This window comes from Hyla sarda, chromosome 3 (assembly GCF_029499605.1).
Source record: "Hyla sarda isolate aHylSar1 chromosome 3, aHylSar1.hap1, whole genome shotgun sequence".
In the NCBI taxonomy this organism is placed as follows: domain Eukaryota; kingdom Metazoa; phylum Chordata; class Amphibia; order Anura; family Hylidae; genus Hyla; species Hyla sarda.
The window spans coordinates 298,572,135-298,593,927 of NC_079191.1; the positions used below are offsets into that span (position 1 = coordinate 298,572,135).

At 45.5% G+C, this 21,793-nt stretch overlaps 1 protein-coding gene across 3 annotated transcripts in view; it reads right to left on the bottom strand.

The window, feature by feature from the left end:
* The window catches only part of FMN2 (formin 2), a 660,180-nt gene that overhangs the window by 506,253 nt on the left and 132,134 nt on the right, over positions 1-21,793 (bottom strand). For all 3 annotated transcript variants that reach the window (XR_008891425.1, XM_056566943.1, XM_056566944.1), the window contains exon 4: positions 32-93. Coding sequence is in view for 2 of the 3 variants with exons in the window: in XM_056566943.1 (XP_056422918.1) it covers positions 32-93 (62 nt within the window). In the remaining variant the exon portion in view is untranslated. The remainder of the gene's footprint in view (positions 1-31; positions 94-21,793) is intronic.

Here is a 21,793-nt window from a genome sequence, read left to right on the forward strand (position 1 = left end):
GATACAATGAGGATAATAGTGAATGTCTTACCATAATCTCCTGTGTACATTTCAATGGTTTTGTTTGAAATCCAAAATCCTCAGAAGTTTTTTCTGGAAAGAAGTTAATAAGGAGATTATTTCTGGTGCTCTAATTTGACACATTTAGTCTTTGCAAAAAGTTTTAAACATTTCTTGATATGCTTATCATTTTAGTTAATTATACCATAGAAACATCTGACTAAAAGATCTAAAAACACTGAATCAGCAAACTTTATGTAAACAAAAATTTGTATCAGAAAAAAACATATACAGTATCTCAAATATAACCCTCACCAGGGACGTGCACACAATAATGAGAAGTGCCCTTTTTTCTACTTGTGCCCTGCCCCTCAAAATGTCTGTGCACATCCCTGACCCACACATTTTTGTAAATATTTTATTTTACCTTTTCATGTGGCAACATGTCACAACAACTTATGCTGTCCCCTTAACCCCTTAAGGACACAGCCCATTTTGGCCTTAAAAGGGTACTCCAGGGAACTAATCCCATAGCCCATCCATCCCCTTTCACCAACCTATGTATTTGTCTAAATATCATTCATTCGCTATATACACCAGTTTCCCTCTTTCAGCTTCAAGACAACACCACCTGATTTCTGTTTGGTCTAGAGCTCTAGCTGTACAGCCACACCTCCCCACCCTGTGTGAGAGCTTGTGAGCTGGGAGAGAAAAGCAGTTAAGATTCTTAGTCACAACTGAGCACATAGCTGCTGTTTTTCTGCGGAATATCTAGTCACTGACTTCTGCTATTCAGTAAGATTTATTACTGGAGGAAGGATAGTCTGAAAGAAAAGACATGTATAGTGTGTGTGAGCTGCAGTGTAAGCAAGCACACAAATTGTGAAAGCAGTTGGCTGGCAGCCATTACACAGAGCTGTACTGACTTCTGGGAGTTGTAGTCTGTGCGGAAAACAAAAAAAAAGTATTTAGGAGACATCAGGGGCCAGAAGAGCTGCCAGAACCACAGGGGACACAGAACAGCTATAACATTTAAACAGTACAAAGAGCTTAATAAAATCTGTAAAAATGTAATAAAAACAGCAAAAATTCTAAATGAGAGACAGGTGGCCAAAGAAAGCAAAACTAATCCTAAATATTCTTTTAGATATATAAATGCAAAAAAACCAAGGACAGAGCATGTATGACCCCTTAATAATGATAATGGGGAGGTTGTCACAAGCGATAAAGAGGAAGCGGAGCTACTGAATGGGTTCTTTAGTTCTGTATATACTAGGGAAGAAGGAGGAGCTGCCATTGGACAGGTCAGTGCTGGTAACACATCATGTAATGTACTGAACTGGCTTAATGTAGAGATGGTACAAGGTAAGTTAAGTAATATCAATGTAAGCAAATCTCCAGGGCCAGATGGATTGCACCCAAGAGTTCTTAGAGAGGTAAGTTCAGTAATATCTATACCCCTGTTCATGATATTTAGAGATTCACTGGTGTCTGGTATTGTGCCAAGGGACTGGCACAAGGCGAATGTGGTGCCAATCTTCAAAAAGGGCTCTAGGTCTTCCCCAGGAAACTATAGACCGGTAAGTTTAACGTGCATTGTGGGTAAATTGTTTGAAGGACTTATAAGGGATTACATACAGGAATACATAGGGGATAAAAGTATTATAAGTGATAGCCAGCATGGGTTTACTAAGGATAGAAGTTGTCAAACCAATCTAATTTGCTTTTATGAAGATGTGAGTAGAAGCCTTGACAGAGGAATGGCTGTGGATATAGTGTTTCTGGATTTTGTTAAAGCATTTGATACTGTCCCTCATAGACGTCTGACAGGTAAGTTAAGGTCTTTGGGTTTGTAAATTTTAGTTTGTAACTGGATTGAACACTGGCTTATGGATCGTACCCAGAGAGTGGTGGTCAATGATTCGTACTCTGATTGGTCCCCGGTAATTAGTGGTGTACCCCAAGGTTCTGTACTGGGACCGCTGTTGTTTAATTTATTTATCAATGATATAGAGGATGGCATTAACAGCTCTGTTTCTATCTTTGCAGATGACACCAAGCTTTGTAGCACGGTACAGTCTATAGAGGATGTGTATAGGTTACAAGATGACTTGGATAGACTAAGTGTCTGGGCATCCACTTGGCAAATGAGGTTCAATGTGGATAAATGTAAAATTATGCATCTGGGTACTAATAACCTGCATGCGTCGTATGTCTTAGGGGGGATTAAACTGGCAGAGCCACTGGTAGAGAAGGATCTGGGTGTACTTGTAGATCACAGACTACAGAATAGCATGCAATGTTAGGCTGCTGCTTCCAAAGCCAGCAGGATATTGTCATGTATCAAAAGAGGCATGGACTCAAGGGACAGGGACATAATACTCCCCCTTTATAAAGCATTGGTACGGCCTCACCTGGAATATGCCGTTCAGTTTTGGTCACCTGTCCATAAAAGGGACACTGTGGAGCTGGAAAGGGTGCAGAGACGTGTGACTAAACTAATATGGGGCATGGAACATCTTAGCTATGAGGAGCGATTAAAGGAGTTACAATTGTTTAGTCTTGAGAAGAGACGTTTAAGGGGGGATATGATAAACGTATATAAGTATATTAATGGCCCACAAAAAATATGGAGAAAAACTGTTCCAGGTTAAACCCCCCCAAAGGACGAGGGGGCACTCCCTCCATCTGGAGAAGAAAAAGTTTAGTCTCAAGGGGCGACACGCCTTCTTTACCATGAGAACTGTGAACTTATGGAACAGTCTACCTCAGGAACTGGTCACAGCAGGAAAAAATTAACAGCTTTAAAACAGGATTAGATACATTCCTTTAACAAAATAACATTAATGCTTATGAAGAAATATAAAATCCCATCCCTTCCCCAATATCGCGCTTCACCCTACCCTTCAATTCCCTGGTTGAACTTGATGGACATATGTCTTTTTTCGACCGTACTAACTATGTAACTATGTAACAGGTATTGTGGTGGCTTTGGGGCATTTTTATTTTTATTAACTTCCCTGGAGTACTCCATTAACCCCTTAATGCAGAACGACGGGTATACCTGTCGGCTGCTGAAGTGGGTTCACGCAGAGCGACAGGTATACCTGCTGTTCACATATTTGCACCTGCAGCTGCATCCCGGGGGCTGAACTTTTCACCTCCTGTTGCCTTCGGCAGGTGAGAAGTTCTGCTTAACCCCTTTGCGCATTCCACCGCATTTATGCGGCAGATGACGCGATACCTTCGCGCATTCCGCCTTATAAAGGCGGCGTTTATTAAATGAGCGCTCCCACGGTGCTGATCGGGTTAATTAGCTAAAGTCCCAGGGTGTCCGGTAGGAGACCACTCCCGCCCAACACCCAGGGACCCCATTTGATTAACTCGATCATCGATCGGGTGTGCAGGGGCGGCGGGGGGGTGTGTGGCAGGTGCGCGGCGATCCGGAGGTCCGCGCACATCCCCGCCATCGCGACGCACCCGCCATCGCTGCTGCTGGACCTCCGCCCACGTGTGGAAGTCCGGGGAGAGCAGGGCACAGCGGGGTGAGGGGGAAGGGGAAGTCCTTGCTTACCAGGTGGCGGTATGTGGGGATCCGGCAGGCTGCAGAGGGATCTGACTGGCCCTCAAGAGCATGCAACACTACAACTCCCAGCATGTCCAGACAGTCTGGGCATACTGGGAGTTGTAGTTTTGCAACAATTTTCCACCGCAACTCAAACTCCCAGCGGGAAACTCACTGTAAACCCATGTGAATGTACCCTAAAATCACTAACTACACAAAATAAAAAGTAAAACACTATATATATACATGTATACACCCTTACACAATTACACCCCCCCCCCCTAAATAAAAATGCGTTTCCAAAACAGAGTCTCCAGCTGTTGCAAAACCACAACTCCCGGCATTGTCGGACAGCCAGGCATGCTGGAAGTTTTGCAACAGCTGGAGGTACCGTGTTTAGGAAACACTGGCGTAGGGTATTTGTGGTAGAGGAGGCAAGAGTAACGCTTGCATCCATGTCCACCCCTATGCAATCCATAATTAAGGCCTCAAATGCGCATGGCACTCTCTCACCTCGGAGCCCTGTCATATTTCATGGCGACAGTTTAGGGCCACATATGGTGTATTTCCGTATTTGGCAGAAATTGTGTTAAAAATTTTGTGGGCTTTTCCTCCCTTTACCCCTTATGGAAATGAAACATTGGGGTCTACACCAGCATGTTAGTGTAAAAAAAATTAAACATGACCCCCAAAATTTGTAACGCAATTTCTCCTGAGTACGGAAATACCCCATATGTGGACGTAAAATGCTCTGCGGGTGCACAACAAGGCTCAGGAGTGAGAGCGCACCATGTACATTTGAGGCCTAAATTGGTGATTTGCACAGGGGTGGCTGATACAGCGGTTCTGTGATACAGCGGTGATAGTGAGCCTTAACACCCCACAGGTGTTTGACACATTTTCGTTAAAGTTGGACATGAAAATTAAAAATGTTTCACTAAAATGCTGGTGTTACCCCAAAGTTTACATTTTCACAAGGGGTAATAGTAAAAAAGTCATCCAAAATGTGTGACCCCATTTCTTCTGAGTAAAGAAATACCCCAAATGTGTATGTAAAGTTCTCTACTGGTGAACTACAATGCTCAGAAGAGAAGGAGCGCCATTGGGCTTCTGGAGAGAAAATTTGGCTGGAATTGAAGACCATGTTCGTTTACAAAGCCCCCCATAGTGCCAGAACAATGGACTTCCTCCACATATGACCCCATTTTAGAAACTACACCCCTCACGTAATGTAATAAGGGGTACAGTGAGCATTTACGCCGCACTGCACCCTTATTACATTCCATGAGGGGTGTAGTTTCCAAAATGGGTCACATGTGGGGGGGGGGGGGGTCCACTGTTATAGCACCATGAGGGCTTTGTAAACGCAAATGGCCCCAACTTCTATTCCAACCAAATTCTCTCTATGGCGCTCCTTCTCTTCTGAGCATTGTAGTGCGTCAGCAGAGCACTTTACATCCACACGTGGTGTATTTCCATACTCAGAAGAAATGGGGTTACAAATTTGGGGGGGGGGGGTTCTCCCATTACCCCTTATAAAAAATGAAAACTTTGAGGTAACACCAGCATTTAAGTGAAAAAAAATCAAATTTTTCATTTTCACGTCCAAATTTAGTGAAAATTTGTCAAACATCTGTACGGTATTAAGGCTAACTGTACCCCTTGTTACGTGCCTTGAGGGGTTTAGTTCCCATAATAGTATGCCATGTGGAGCTTTTTTGCTGTTCTGGCACCATAGGGCTTCCTAAATGCGACATGCCACCCCAAAAGCCATTTCAGCAAAATTTGCTTTTCAAAAGCCAAATGTGGCTCATTCTCTTCTGAGCATTGTAGTTCGCCCAGAGTGCTTTACTTCCACTTATGGGGTATTTCCATACTCAGAAGAAATTGGGTTACAAGTTTTGGGGGGCATTTTCTCCTATTACCCCTTGTAAAAATTGTAAATTTGGGGAAAAACATGCATTTTAGTGGGGTGTTAAGGCTCACTGTACCCCCTTGTTACATTCCTTGAGGGGTGTAGTTTGCAAAATAGTATGCCATGTGTTTTTTTTTCTATTCTGGCACCATGGGGGCTTCCTAAATGCAACATACCCCCCAAAAACCATTTCAGCTAAATTTGCTCTCCCATTGTTGCTCCTTCCCTTCTGAGCCCTCTAGTCCACCCACAGAGAACTTTATATCCACATATGAGGTATTTCCTTACTTGAGAAATTGGGTTACAAATTTTGGGGTGCTTTTTCTGCTTTTATCCCTTGTAAAAATAAAAAAAAAATGGGTCTACAAGAACATGTTAGTATAAAATTTAAAGATTTTGAATTTTCTAGTTCAATTTGCTGCTATTCCTGTGAAACACCTAAAATGTTAACAAACTTTCTGAATATCATATTGAATACTTTGAGGGTGTAGTTTATATAATGGAGTCATTTATGGGGTATTTCTCACAGAAAGGTCTGAAATCCATTTCAAACTGAACTGGTCGCTGAAAAATTCAGATTTTCGTGAAAAACTGGAAAATTGTTGCTAAACTTTGAAGCCCTTTAATGTCTTCAAAAAGCTAAAAAAAATGTCAACTTTATGATGCCAACATAAAGTAGACATATTTATGGACATTTATCAACAGATTTAGTCAGGTTTTCTTTACTATAATTGTCGCAAAATTGTCGCAACTGCGACTACGAGATTTTTCGTGCGACATTTTGACTGGAAAGCGAGAAAAGCAAGTTTTCCAAAAATTAACTACGTAGTAATAATTTTAAAATGGACTACGGGTAGTCAGGTATTTTTATTAACTGCGACAGTTGCAACTGCGCAAAAAAAAGTTGCAACAGGGTTAAAGATTGACTAAATTTACTCCAGCTCAAACATGGAGCAGAAAAAGCTACTACCAAAGTAAAAAAAGGAAAAATTGCTTACGTGAAAGAAAATTATCAACAGGCTGAAACCAGTTGATAAATAAGTTGCACATAAGCAAAAAAAAAAAAGTAAGGAAAAAATTACTAAAAAAAAGAATACATAAGCAAACATTGATAAATGTCCCTCATTGTGTATATGAATCAATGTATAATTTATTTGGTATGTCCATTTTCCTTACAATGAAACAACTTACAATTGCGTGGTCTGCAATGTGGTCCATTGCTATGGGCGATCCCCAGCATCAAAATATGCATACAATGGAGGATGCCTGCAAACGGTCACAAGTACCACAAATGCATCCTACACATGATAAACGTGTGGATGCATGAAATTTAAACATTAGACAAATTCACCGATGTGGTCTAAAATAGCAGAAATTCCCGTACCATCTGAGAAACCTTGGCGTTGGTGTGCGGGCTCAGGTATGTCCTTAATATAAGGATATACTGGCTAATGTCTCAATTTTAACATCAGTTTTGAGGGTTAGTTAATGTCATTGTTACATCTACCACAGTAGTGAACCTATATTGTGGTCCATAAATGCAGGACCTCTACCCCAGCTTACAGTGCACAACTGCACTTGGGGTTGAGGTTCATCTGCTATTTTAGACCACATCAGTGAATTCATTCTCCTTACAAGCAGAGAGTTTAAAAGTAAAAAAAAAAAAGCAACATTTTCAAATTTTTTATGGAATTTTAGAATTTTTCACCAAGAAATTATGCAAGTATTGCCAAAAATTTACCACTAACATAAAGAAGAATATGCCACGAAAAAACAAACTTGGAGTCAAATTCATAAGTTAAAGCATCCAAGAGTTATTAATGCTTATAGTGACTGGCTGCGTCCTTAACTCCTTGGGGACGAAGGGCGTATGCCCTTGCGTACCGTCACTTAACAACGGAGGGCGATATCTATCAGCAGGCAATCCCCCCCCCCACCATGTCGGCGATCGCAGCAAATTGCAGGTCAATTCAGACCTTCCATTTGTCACCATCCGGGCCAATCGGGTCCCTGGTGACCCGATCGCCCGAAAAATAAGAATGATCGGAGCTGTCAGGGCCAGCTCCGACCATCCTAAAGGATAGGAGCGTTGTGGCAGTGTTGCCATCAGGCTGACCACCAATGGCAGGAGGGGGGGGGGTTAGAGTTCATTTCCCCCGCTCTGCCCACCGATCAAAGTCGGGACAGAGCGGGGGGAACATGGCTGGCTTACCCAGACCGGCAGAGGCGGCATCCGGGAGCAGCGGTGGCAGCAGGAGAAGTGCGGCTGGAAAGTGCGCGTGGAGAAGGCTGCAGTGAAGATCGCGGTAAGTCATCTTCTCTGTGGCCTTCTAAAAGCTGCGAAACTACAACTCCCAGCATGCCCACACAGCCAAAGGCTGTCTGGGCATGCTGAGAGTTGTAGTTTTGCAACATCTGGAGGGTCACAGTTTGGAGACCACTGTGTAGTGGTCTCTAAACTGTGGTCCTCCAGATGTTACAAAACTACAACTTTCAGCATGCACTGACTGTCTAGACATGCTGGGAGTTGTAGTTTTGCAACATCTGAAGTGGCACAGTTTGGAGACTACTATATGGTGGTCTCCAAACTGTAGCCCTCCAGATGTTGCAAAAGTACAATTCCCAGCATGTCCAGACAGTCAGGGATGCTGGGCATGTAGTTCTGCAATATCTGGCCCTTCATATGTTACATAACTACAACTCCCAGCATGCCTGGACAGTCTGGGCATGCTTGGAGTTGTAGTTTCGCAACATCTGGAGGGCTACAGTTTGGAGACCACTACTTAGCGGTCACCAAACTGTTCTTCACCAGTTGTTGCATAACTACAACTCCTAGCATGCCCAGATTGTCCAGGCATGCTGGGAGTTGTAGTTCTGCAACATCTGAAGGGCCAGATATTGCAAAACTACAACTCCCAGAATGCACTGACAGACCGTACATGCTGGGATTTGTAGTTTTGCAACAGCTGGAGGCATACGGGTTGGAATCACTGAGCTAGAGTCTGTTTTCTAACTCAGTGGTTCCCCACCAGTGTGCCTACAGCTGTTGTAAAACTACAACTCCCAGCATGTACGGTCTGTCAGTTCATTCTGGGAGTTGTCATTTTGCCACAGCTGATGGTTTGGGGTGACCCCCCCCATGTGAATGTATAGGGTACATTCACACGGGCAGGTTTACAGCGGGTTTCCTTGTACAAGTTTGAGCTACGGCTCAAACTCCCAGCGGAAAACTTACTGTGAACCCCCACCTGTGTAAATGTACCCTAAAAACACTACACTACACTAACAAATAATAAAAAGTAAAACACTACATATACACCTCCTTACTCTATCCCCCCCCCCCCCCCCAATAAAAGTGAAAAATGTCTCATATGGCAGTATTTCCTAAACGGCGCCTCCAGCTATTGCAAAACCACAACTCCGAGTGTTGCCGGACAGCCATAGACTGGGAGCTGGGAGTCTTGCAACAGCTGGAGGCACCCTGTTTGGGAAACACTGCTGTAGGGTTTTGGTGGAGATAAGCCCCATCCTTGTAACCGGGTCCACCCCTATTGCAAATTCCTTACTTACAGTTTAGGATCACATATGGAGTATTTCCGTACTCGGGAGAAATTGTGTTACAAATTTTGGGGGGATTTTTCTCCTTTTACACCTTATGAAAAAGTAAAGGTGGGGGCTACACCAGCATGTTAGTGTAAAAAATTTTTTAAATTATTACACTAACATGCTGGTGTTGCCCCATACTTTTTATTTTCACAAGAGGTAAAAGGAGAAAAAGACCCCCAAATTTTCTAACACAATTTCTTCTGAGTACGGAAATACCCCATGTGTGTACATAAAATGCTCTTGCGGACTAACTACATGGCTCAGGAGTGAGAGCGCACCATGTACATTTGAGGCCTAAATTGGTGATTTGCACAAGGGTGGCTGATCGTTACAGCGGTTCTGACATGAACACAAAAAAAAAACACCCACATGTGACCCATTTTGGAAACGACACCCCTCACGGAATGTAACAAGGGGTATAGTAAGCCTTAACAACCCACAGGTCTTTGACAAATTTTCGTTAACGTTGGACATGAAAAAAAGAAATTCCTGAAATGCTGGTGTTACCCCAAATTTTTCATTTTCACAAGGGGTAATAGGAAAAAAAAAATTTGTAACCCCATTTCTTCTGAGTATATAAATACCCCATATGTGGATGTAAAGTGCTCTGCTGGCTAACTACAATGCTCAGAAGAGAAGGAGCACCATTGGGCTTTTTGTGAGAGAATTAGGCTGGAATTGAAGGCTATGTGTGTTTACAAAGCCCCCATGGTGCCAGAACAGTGGACCCCCTCCACATGTGACCCCATTTTGGAAACTAACATGGGGTATTTCCATACTATGGAGAGATGGGGTTACACATTTTGGGGGGAATTTTCTCCCATTACCCTTTGTAGAAATGGTAAATTTAGGGGAAAAACTGCACTTTCGTGAAAAATAATTTTTTTCATTTACACATCCGACTTTAACGAAAAGTCGTCAAACACCTGTGGGGTGTTTAGGCTCACTGGACCTCTTGTAACGTGCCTTGAGGGGTGCAGTTTCCAAAATAGTATGCCATGTGGGTTTTCTTTTGCTGTTCTGTCACCATAAGGGCTTCCTAATCGTGACATGCCCCTCAAAAACCATTTCAGAAAAATTCACTCTCCCAAATCCCATTGTTGCTCCTCTACTGCACCCGCCGAACACTTGCCATACACATATGAGGTATTTCCTTACTCGAGAGAAATTGGGTTACAAATTTTGGGTGGCTTTTTCTCCTATTACCCCATGTAAAAATTCAAAAACTGGGTCTATAAGAACATGTGAGTGTAAAAATGAAGATTTAGAATTTTCTCCTTCACTTTGCTGCTATTACTGTGAAACACCTAAAGGGTTAACAAACTTTTCTGAATGTCATTTTGAATAGAGATGAGCGAAGTTTTCAAAAATTTGATTCGGCCGATTCGCCAAATTTTCCCGAAAAGTTAGTTTCGATCCGAATTTGTTTGTGGCGAATCGATATTAAAAAAGGCTATTTCTAGCCTACATACAGCCTCTCTAGGGGTATAGAACACTTTGCTGTGTCCTAAAACGCATATGGAGTGTGCTGGGTTAGTGAAATAATACTGTTATTCAGAATAGCATGCAGATTACCGGCATCACTCTTAGAATCACTGCCGCACAGCAGCACAATGACAGAGCCTGGTGGTGGCATCAGTGTCAGGAGACCATATAGTGACTGAATGACATAGCGTGGAGGTGTTGGCAGCATGAGGACACCATATAGTGGCTGAATGGCACAGCGTGGAGGTGTTGGCAGCATGAGGACACCATATAGTGGCTGAATGACACAGCGTGGACATGTTGGCAGCAAGAGAAGACCATTTAGGGGATGAATGGCACAGCGTGGAGTTGGCTGATGCACTAGTACACTACACACCAGGGCTTCACAATCCTCCCCCAAAAAACAACACAATATATAACATTTTTGACAAAGATTTCTCATAGGTAGCACCCGCTATCCAAAAATTTGAAATTTCCAGACCCAGGCCCCACATCTGCGGCATCAGGAACCCATATATTGCCTGAAGGACACAGCCTGGAGTTGGCTGATGCACCAGTACACACCCCGGCTTCACAATCCCCTCCAAAAAAACAACAACATTTTAGAAATGTTTTAAATAAATACCTTTGTGTATGAACAAGCGCATATCCAACAGTTCACAAGACTCTATAATGCAGGACGGTGGACCACCCAAAGACATTGTTCTCAAAAATAATAAACCACACAATGTTTTAAATTTTTTTACAAAAACGAATTCAATATGTGTGTAAGCGCATCCGTCTCCAAAAGATCAGATCACCAAAGGACTTTTTTCACCAAAAATTATGAAGCAGAGTTAATCCCTGTCCGTATTTTTTTTTTTCATTAAAAAATCACACGCAACAAGCGTTCCGTTGTGTAACGTTTAGCATTCTGGAAAATTCAATTTTATTATCGATGAAATTATCAGTAAATAAAAAAAAACACTACCCAAGAGTGTTTAATTACCCCATACATTACACCAGGAGCAGTCAGGAGTAGGCCTCAGCAGTACCCAAGAGGCTTTAATAACCCCCTACCTTTGCACGATCAATTGCGAGATCGAGCAATACCAGGTGTGTTATGACCTCAGACTTCTGGGGCCGCAGGCGCGCTCCACTGAACAGATTAGCGTGTCTCTATCTTTCATCGACCGGTGCTGGTAACCCGCTAACTCCCGGAAAGGTAAGCTGCCGCGAAGCAGGTGGTCTCCCCCGGGCACGTTTGGCTCCAGAATTTGCACTACTGCCACACCACGCTGACTGCCAACCGTGCTACCGCCTTGCTGACTCAAGGGCAACCTGCAACTCTCTTCTCCCGATGATGAACCCCCCCCCTTTTCCTGAGATCGAGCAATAACAGGTGTGTTATGCTCTCAGATGTCCGGGGCCGCAGGCGCGCTCCACTGAACGGATTAGGGTGTGTCCATCTTTTTTGGTAGCACCCGCAATCCAAAAATGTTAAATTCCCAGACCCAGGCCCCACCTCTGCGGCATCAGGAACCCATAGATTGCCTGAAAGACACAGCCTGGAGTTGGCTGATGCACGAGTACACACTCGGGCTTCACAATCCACCCCCAAAAAAACGCAAAATTTTATTGAAATTGTCTGACAAAATACCTGTTTTTTTAAAAACTAGCGCATATACAGCTGTTCAGAAGACTTGATAATGCAGGACGGTGGACCACCAAAAGACATTCTTCTCAAAAATAATAAACCACACAATGTTTGGTTAAGGTTCACTTTACCCCTTTTTACGTTCCCCGAGGGGTCTAGTTTCCAAAATGGTATGCCATGTGTTGTTTTTTTTGCGGTTCTGGCACCATAGGGGCTTCCCAAATGCGGCATGCCCCCAGAGCAAAATTTGCTTTCAAAAAGCCAAATGTGACTCCTTCTCTTCTGAGACCTGTAGTGCGCCAGCAGAGCACTTTTCACCCCCATATGGGGTGTTTTCTGAATCGGGAGAAATTGTGCTTCAAATTTTGGGGGGTATTTTCTGCTATTATCCTTTTTAAAAATGTAAAATTTTTGGGAAACCAAGCATTTTAGGTAAAACATTATTTTTTTTTTTTACATATGCAAAAGTCGTGAATCACCTGTGGGGTATTAAGGTTCACTTTACCCCTTGTTACGTTCCCCGAGGGGTCTAGTTTCCAAAATGGTATGCCATGTGGTTTTTTTTGCTGTCCTGGCACCATAGGGGCTTCCTAAAGGTGACATGCCCCCCAAAAACCATTTGTCGCTCCTTCCCTTCTGAGCCCTCTACTGCACCCGCCGAACAATTAACATAGACATATGACATATGTGCTTACTCGAGAGAAATTGGGTTTCAAATACAAGTAAAAGTTTTCTCCTTTCTACCAATTGCAAAAATTCTAAAATTGGGTCTACAAGAACATGCGAGTGTAAAAAATGAAGATTGTGAATTTTCTCCTTCACTTTTCTGCTATTCCTGTAAAACACCTAAAGGGTTAATACACTTATTGAATGTCATTTTGAATACTTTGGGGGTGTAGTTTTTATAATGGGGTCATTTATGGGGTATTTCTAATATGAAGACCCTTCAAATCCACTTCAAACCTGAACTGGTCCATGAAAAATAGCGAGTTTGAAAATTTTGTGAAAAATTTCCAAATTGCTGCTGAACTTTGAAGCCCTCTGGTGTCTTCCAAAAGTAAAAACTCATTAATTTTATGATGCAAACATAAAGTAGACATATTGTATATGTGAACCCAAAAATGTTTTATTTTGAATATCCATTTTCCTTACAAGCAGAGAGCTTCAAAGTTAGAAAAATGCTAAATTTTCATTTTTTTCATCAAATTTTGGGATTTTTCACCAAGAAAGGATGCAAGTTACCATAAAATTTTACCACTAAGTTAAAGTAGAATATGTCACGAAAAAACAATTTCAGAATCAGAATGATAACTAAAAGCATTCCAGAGTTATTAATGTTTAAAGTGACAGTGGTCAGAATTGCAAAAAACGCTCCGGTCCTTAAGGTGTAAAATGGCCTGGTCCTTAAGGGGTTAATAACCCCTTACCTTGCCCGATCAATTGCGAGATAACAATAACAGGCCTCATGTCCCGGGCCGCACTAGCGCTCCACTGAACGGATTAGCGTGTCTCCATCTTTCAAGGACAGGTGCGTGTTGCACGCTGAAACCAGTTCGTGATATGGATCTGGGATTGCAATTATTTAACCTTAAAACAAGGAATTACCAGTAAGTGAGGGTAATAAACTGGCGTTGATTAAGTCCCTGCCCTTTATACACACCGCCCGTAGCTATAAGCCATTGTATTAGTTAGTGAGTTGGTTAGTGAGGTCCTCGGATCGGCCCAGGCGGGGTAGGAGAAGGCCCTGGCAGAGCGCCGAGAATTTAACGATCATTGTTGATATTTGCATTAAGCATGTATTTAGCTACTGCTAAACATCCAAAAATTTAAGGCCCAAGGCCAGAGGCACCAGGGAGGCAAATAATTCCTGAAAGACACAGAATGAGTCTGGATCATGCATTTGCAGTACCCAAGAGGTTTTCATAACCCCTTACATTTAAAGATCAATGTTTACATTTGCATTAAGCATGTATTTAGCTACTGCTAAACTTCAAAATATTATAGGCCCAAGGCCTGAGGCACCAGGGAGGCAAGGAGTTTGTGAAAAACACAGAATGAGTCTGGAGCAGTCATTCGCAGTACCCAAGAGGGTTTCATAACCCCTTACATTTAAACATCAATGTTGACATTTGCATTAAGCATGTATTTAGCTACTGCTAAACTTCAAAAAATTATAGGCCCAAGGCCAGAAGCATCAGTTTTCCCCATAGTTGTCCCCCAGATTAGGCAGCATAGATGTCCCCCAGATTAGGCAGCATACATGTCCCCCAGATTAGGAGCATATTTGTCCCCCAGATAAGGAGCATAGTTGTCCCCCAGATTAGGCAGCATAGATGTCCCCCAGATTAGGAGCATACTTGTCCCCCAGAGTAGGCAGGATAGATGTCCCCCGGTTTAGGAGCATACTTGTGCCCAAGATTAGGCAGCATAGATGTCCCCCAGATTAGGCAGCATAGATGTCCCCCAGATTAGGCAGCATAGATGTCCCCCAGATTAGGAGCATACTTGTCCCCCAGAGTAGGCAGGATAGATGTCCCCCGGTTTAGGAGCATACTTGTGCCCCAGATTAGGCAGCATAGATGTCCCTCAGATTAGGCAGCATAGATGTCCCCCAGATTAGGAACATACTTGTCCCCCAGAGTAGGCAGCATAGATGTCCCCCAGATTAGGAGCATACTTGTCCCCCAGATTAGGCATCATAGATGTCCAACAGATTAGGATCTTAGTTGTCCCCCAGATTAAGCAGCATAGATGTCACCCAGATTAGGAGCATACTTGTCCCCCAGATTAGGCAGCATAGATGTCCCCCAGATTAGAAGCATAGTTGTCCCCCAGATTAGGCATCATAGATGTCCCCCAGATTAGGCAGCATAGATGTCCCCCAGATTAGGAGCATAGATGTCCCCCAGATTAGGAGCATACTTGTCCCCCAGATTAGGCAGCATAGATGTCCAACAGATTAGGATCTTAGTTGTCCCCCAGATCAGGAGCATAGTTGTCCCCCAGATCAGGAGCATAGTTGTCACCCAGATTAGGCAGCATAGATGTCACCCAGATTAGGCAGCATAGATGTCCCCCAGATTAGGCAGCATAGATGTCCCCCAGATTAGGAGCATAGATGTCCCTCAGATTAGGCAGCATAGATGTCCCCCACATTAGGAGCATAGATGTCCCCCAGATTAGGAGAATACTTGTCCCCCAGATCAGGAGCATAGTTGTCCCCCAGATAAGGAGCATAGTTGTCCCCCAGATTTGGCAGCATAGATGTCCCCCAGATTAGGCAGAACAGATGTCCCCCAGATCAGGAGCATAGTTGTCCCACAGATAAGGAGCATAGTTGTCCCCCAGATTAGGCAGCATAGATGTCCCCCAGATTAGGAGCATTGTTGCCCCCCAGATTAGGCAGCATAGATGTCCCCCAGATTAGGCAGCATAGATGTCCCCCAGATTAGGCAGCATAGATGTCCCCCAGATCAGGAGCATAGTTGCCCCCCAGATTAGGCAGCATAGATGTCCCCCAGATTAGGCAGCATAGATGTCCCCCAGATTAGGCAGCTTAAATGTCCCCCAGATCAGGAGCATAGTTGCGAGATAGCATATTGCGAGATAACAATAACAGGCCTCATGTCCCGGGCCGCACTAGCGCTCCACTGAACGGATTAGCGTGTCTCCATCTTTCAAGGACAGGTGCGTGTTGCACGCTGAAACCAGTTCGTGATATGGATCTGGGATTGCAATTATTTAACCTTAAAACAAGGAATTACCAGTAAGTGAGGGTAATAAACTGGCGTTGATTAAGTCCCTGCCCTTTATACACACCGCCCGTCGCTATAAGCCATTGTATTAGTTAGTGAGTTGGTTAGTGAGGTCCTCGGATCGGCCCAGGCGGGGTAGGAGAAGGCCCTGGCAGAGCGCCGAGAATTTAACGATCATTGTTGAAATTTGCATTAAGCATGTATTTAGCTACTGCTAAACATCCAAAAATTTAAGGCCCAAGGCCAGAGGCACCAGGGAGGCAAATAATTCCTGAAAGACACAGAATGAGTCTGGATCATGCATTTGCAGTACCCAAGAGGTTTTCATAACCCCTTACATTTAAAGATCAATGTTTACATTTGCATTAAGCATGTATTTAGCTACTGCTAAACTTCAAAATATTATAGGCCCAAGGCCTGAGGCACCAGGGAGGCAAGGAGTTTGTGAAAAACACAGAATGAGTCTGGAGCAGTCATTCGCAGTACCCAAGAGGGTTTCATAACCCCTTACATTTAAACATCAATGTTGACATTTGCATTAAGCATGTATTTAGCTACTGCTAAACTTCAAAAAATTATAGGCCCAAGGCCAGAAGCATCAGTTTTCCCCATAGTTGTCCCCCAGATTAGGCAGCATAGATGTCCCCCAGATTAGGCAGCATACATGTCCCCCAGATTAGGAGCATATTTGTCCCCCAGATAAGGAGCATAGTTGTCCCCCAGATTAGGCAGCATAGATGTCCCCCAGATTAGGAGCATACTTGTCCCCCAGAGTAGGCAGGATAGATGTCCCCCGGTTTAGGAGCATACTTGTGCCCAAGATTAGGCAGCATAGATGTCCCCCAGATTAGGCAGCATAGATGTCCCCCAGATTAGGCAGCATAGATGTCCCCCAGATTAGGAGCATACTTGTCCCCCAGAGTAGGCAGGATAGATGTCCCCCGGTTTAGGAGCATACTTGTGCCCCAGATTAGGCAGCATAGATGTCCCCCAGATTAGGCAGCATAGATGTCCCCCAGATTAGGAACATACTTGTCCCCCAGAGTAGGCAGCATAGATGTCCCCCAGATTAGGAGCATACTTGTCCCCCAGATTAGGCATCATAGATGTCCAACAGATTAGGATCTTAGTTGTCCCCCAGATTAAGCAGCATAGATGTCACCCAGATTAGGAGCATACTTGTCCCCCAGATTAGGCAGCATAGATGTCCCCCAGATTAGAAGCATAGTTGTCCCCCAGATTAGGCATCATAGATGTCCCCCAGATTAGGCAGCATAGATGTCCCCCAGATTAGGAGCATAGATGTCCCCCAGATTAGGAGCATACTTGTCCCCCAGATTAGGCAGCATAGATGTCCAACAGATTAGGATCTTAGTTGTCCCCCAGATCAGGAGCATAGTTGTCCCCCAGATCAGGAGCATAGTTGTCACCCAGATTAGGCAGCATAGATGTCACCCAGATTAGGCAGCATAGATGTCCCCCAGATTAGGCAGCATAGATGTCCCCCAGATTAGGAGCATAGATGTCCCTCAGATTAGGCAGCATAGATGTCCCCCACATTAGGAGCATAGATGTCCCCTAGATTAGGAGCATACTTGTCCCCCAGATTAGGCAGCATAGATGTCCCCCAGATTAGGAGCATACTTGTCCCCCAGATTAGGCAGCATAGATGTCCCCCAGATTAGGCAGAATAGATGTCCAACAGATTAGGAGCTTAGTTGTCCCCCAGATCAGGAGCATAGTTGTCCCCCAGATAAGGAGCATAGTTGTCCCCCAGATTAGGCAGCATAGATGTCCAACAGATTAGGAGCTTAGTTGTCCCCCAGATCAGGAGCATAGTTGTCCCCCAGATAAGGAGCATAGTTGTCCCCCAGATTTGGCAGCATAGATGTCCCCCAGATTAGGCAGAACAGATGTCCCCCAGATCAGGAGCATAGTTGTCCCACAGATAAGGAGCATAGTTGTCCCCCAGATTAGGCAGCATAGATGTCCCCCAGATTAGGAGCATTGTTGCCCCCCAGATTAGGCAGCATAGATGTCCCCCAGATTAGGCAGCATAGATGTCCCCCAGATTAGGCAGCATAGATGTCCCCCAGATCAGGAGCATAGTTGCCCCCCAGATTAGGCAGCATAGATGTCCCCCAGATTAGGCAGCATAGATGTCCCCCAGATTAGGCAGCATAGATGTCCCCCAGATCAGGAGCATAGTTGTCCCCCAGATCAGGAGCATAGTTGTCCCCCAGATAAGGAGCATAGTTGTCCCCCAGATTAGGCAGCATAGATGTCCCCCAGATTAGGCAGCATAGATTTCCCCCAGATTAGGAGCATAGTTGCCCCCAGAGTAGGCAGCATAGATGTCCCCTAGATTAGGAGCATACTTGTCCCCCAGAGTAGGCATCATAGATGTCCACCAGATAAGGAGCATAGTTGACCCCCAGATTAGGCAGCATAGATGTCCCCCAGGTTAGGCAGCATAGATGTCCCCAAGATTAGGAGCATAGTTGTCCCCCAGATTAGGCAGCATAGTTGTCCCCCAATCAGCGCGGGCCGGTCAGAGCCAATCAAAGGGCCGTATGTGGCAAGCGGGCCGTACAATGCCCAGGTCTGCCCCAGAGGGTTTCATAACCAATCACACAATAGAGAAAATTTTGTTGTAGGAGCATGGGCAATCTACTCAGACCCATCTGTCATTGGTGGCTGGAAATCCTGGCTGATCCATCCCTGATTCATCTTGACAAACGTCAGTCTCTCCACATTTTTAGTGGACAGACGAGTTCGCCTTGGGGTGACTATGGCCCCGGCCGCACTAAACATCCGCTCTGATGGCACACTACTGGCCGGGCAGGACAGCTTTTCCAGGGCAAACTCCGCTAGTTGCGGCCATAAATTGAGTTTGGCTGCCCAGAAGTCCAGCGGATCTTCAACGGTTGTTGGCAGGGTCATGTCGAGGTAAGCCACCACCTGCTGGTTCAGGTCCTGCTCCATGTCCACCTGCTGCTGATGAGTAGCTTCACTATGCGGCTGAAGGAAACTACTCATCAGCGACTGTAGACTCAGGCTGCTGCTGATTGAGCCGGTACTGCTCCTCCCACCCCTCCCCTCCCCAGCAGCCGTGGCAGTGGAAGGTGAGCGCAGAGGGCCCCCCGAGTCAGACCTGCGAGTGGATGGACAATGTCCGATACGCATCGGCCAACCGACTACGTAGAAGCTCCCTGAAGTAGGTCAATTTGTCCTCCCTCTCAATGGGTGTAAAAAAGGCCTCCATTCTGGGCCGGTAGCGAGGGTCTAATAAGGTGGAGATCCAGAAGTCATCACGCTGACGAATTTTGACAATTCGGGGGTCACTATGCAAGCAATGACCAGAAACACCTGACATCTCATCCACCGTAAACTGTGCTCCGCTCTGCCCCTCATCATCCTCCTCCAGTTCATCCCCCACAGGGCTCATGTAGCCTTCTGATGTAGGCGCAACGTCTCCAATGCCGTGACCAGCCATGTTTTCAATCATTTTTTAGAGTAAATGTAGGAGTGGAATTACGTCGTTCATGGCGTAATTCGAGCGACTAACAAAAAATGTGGCTTCCTTCCAGCAAACGGCAGGTGTCACGTATGAGCTGCCACTCGTTCACATTAAAGTTACCTGCTTGTTATCTGCTTGTATCATCAAAAAATCCGTGATGGCTTTTCTTTGTTCGTATAGTCTGTCCAACATATGGAGGGTGGAATTCCAATGTGTGGCAACGTCACAAATGAGACTATGTTGTGGGATACCGTTCTGACGCTGCAGCTCAAGCAAAGTGTGCTTGGCGGTGTATAAGTGGCTGAAGTGCATGCATAGTTTCCTTGCCATTGTTAGGACGTCTTGCAAATGGGGTGAAGACTTGATGACTTGACAACCAGATTCAACACGTGTGCCATGCAGTGCGAATGGTTCACACTTCCTTGTCGCAGCGCGGCCACAATGTTCTTCCCATTGTCGGTCACCATGGTTCCCATTTCCAGATTTCGTGGAGTTAGCCATACTCGGATTTCTTCCCTAATGAACTTTAGCAGTTTTCCCCCCGTGTGACTACGTTCGCCAAGGCAAACCATTTGAAGGATGGCTTGACACCGCTGTGCCCTACACACGTGGTACGATGAAGGGCCACCGAGATTTGGACGTGCAGTGGAGGCCGAGGACACGGGGAAGGAGGAGGCGCACACCATGTTAAAGGACCAACTGCCTGGGAGCGAGAGCGTGGAGGAGGAAGCGGTGTGACCTGTCCAAGTTGCTGTTGTGGCTGTGCAGGAACAACATTTACCCGTGGGCCGTAAAAGACATGTATTGTCCCTGCCCGTAGTTACAGCTCCACACGTCGGCGCTGCCGTGCACTTTTGAACACACCGACAGGCTCAAGGACTGGCCCACCTTCTCTTGTACAAACTTATGCAGGGCTGGTACTGCCTTCTTCGCAAAGAAATGACGGCTTGGAACTCTCCACCTCGGCTTGGCACAAGCCATCAATTCCCTGAAAGCTGCAGAGTCCACCAGTTGGAAAGGGAGGGACTGCAACACCAGCAACTTGGACAGGAGCACATTCAACTTCTGCGCCGTTGGATGAGTGGGCGCATACTGTTGTCTCTTGGACATTGCTTTGCCGATCGATTGTTGGCGGAATGGCTGACTACGAGCCGAAGAAGCAGGAGCGCAAGAAAGAGGGTTTGACACAATGCTCCCTTCGGCTGAGGTGGTGGAGCCTTGGCTTGATGACGGAGGGAGCGGATGGCCACTGGGTGATGCGGCAGGCTGTACCACTACATCGGAGCCACAGTTATCCCAGGCCGCTTTATGGTGGCGAATCATGTGTTGACGCAGGGCCGTGGTGCCGAGATTGGGACCCTGGCCACGCTTCACTTTCTGCCGACAGATTTTGCATGTGACTACGCTAAGGTCCTCCGGATTCTTTATTAAGAACAACCACACCGCAAAGTAGCTGATTTTCCCACCCGCAGTCCGCACTATTTCACTGCTATTGGCGCCGTCTCCAGGAACCCCTGTTCCACTACCTCCCTGAATGGTAGCTTGGTGGTCTCCCCCTGGCACGTTTGGCTCCTGAATTTCCACTACTGCCACCACCACGCTGATTGCCAACCGTGCTACCGCTTTGCTACCTCATAGACAAAGAGCAAATCTCTTCTCCTGATGATGATGAAGCCCCGGCTTCTGCACTCGGCTCCCAATTGCGTTCGGCTTCATCATAATCAAAAGATGTGTGCACGTCACTGATGTCCTCCTTGTGTTCCACAACAGTGTCTGCCTCAGGACCCTTAACAATTGAAACACCGCCTCCCACGTCACTCTCCGCATCACTACTTGCCCGCCTTGCGGAGCAAGCGACGCATGTCTCCTCACATTCTTGGCTGCCCATTAGCTGCTGACTGTCCTCTATTACATCGTCCTCACTAAATAGTGGAGCTGAACCCAAAGCATGAGATACTTCTTTGGGAGAGGGAACAGCATAGGACAAAGGCAATGGGATTACGGGGACTGCTCCCGGGCCATGCCAACTGAGGGTTGTGTCTGAGGAACCCACCGACTCTTGACTGGCGTTGGCAGATGTTGCATGTGATGATGGGGATGAGTGTGCAAACCAATTGACGAGGAGAGATGGGTCGACGACATGACCGCTGGGTGTTAACGGGAGCTCAGGCCTATTGCTGCAACTCCTGCTGCCACTCGCCCCAAGTCTGCTGCCAACTCTGCCTGACGTATGTAGGCCTCTGCCCCTTCTCTGTGCACGTCCTGGCACTTCCCTGCCTAACATACTTAGTGCGTTTATGAGGGTATAGAA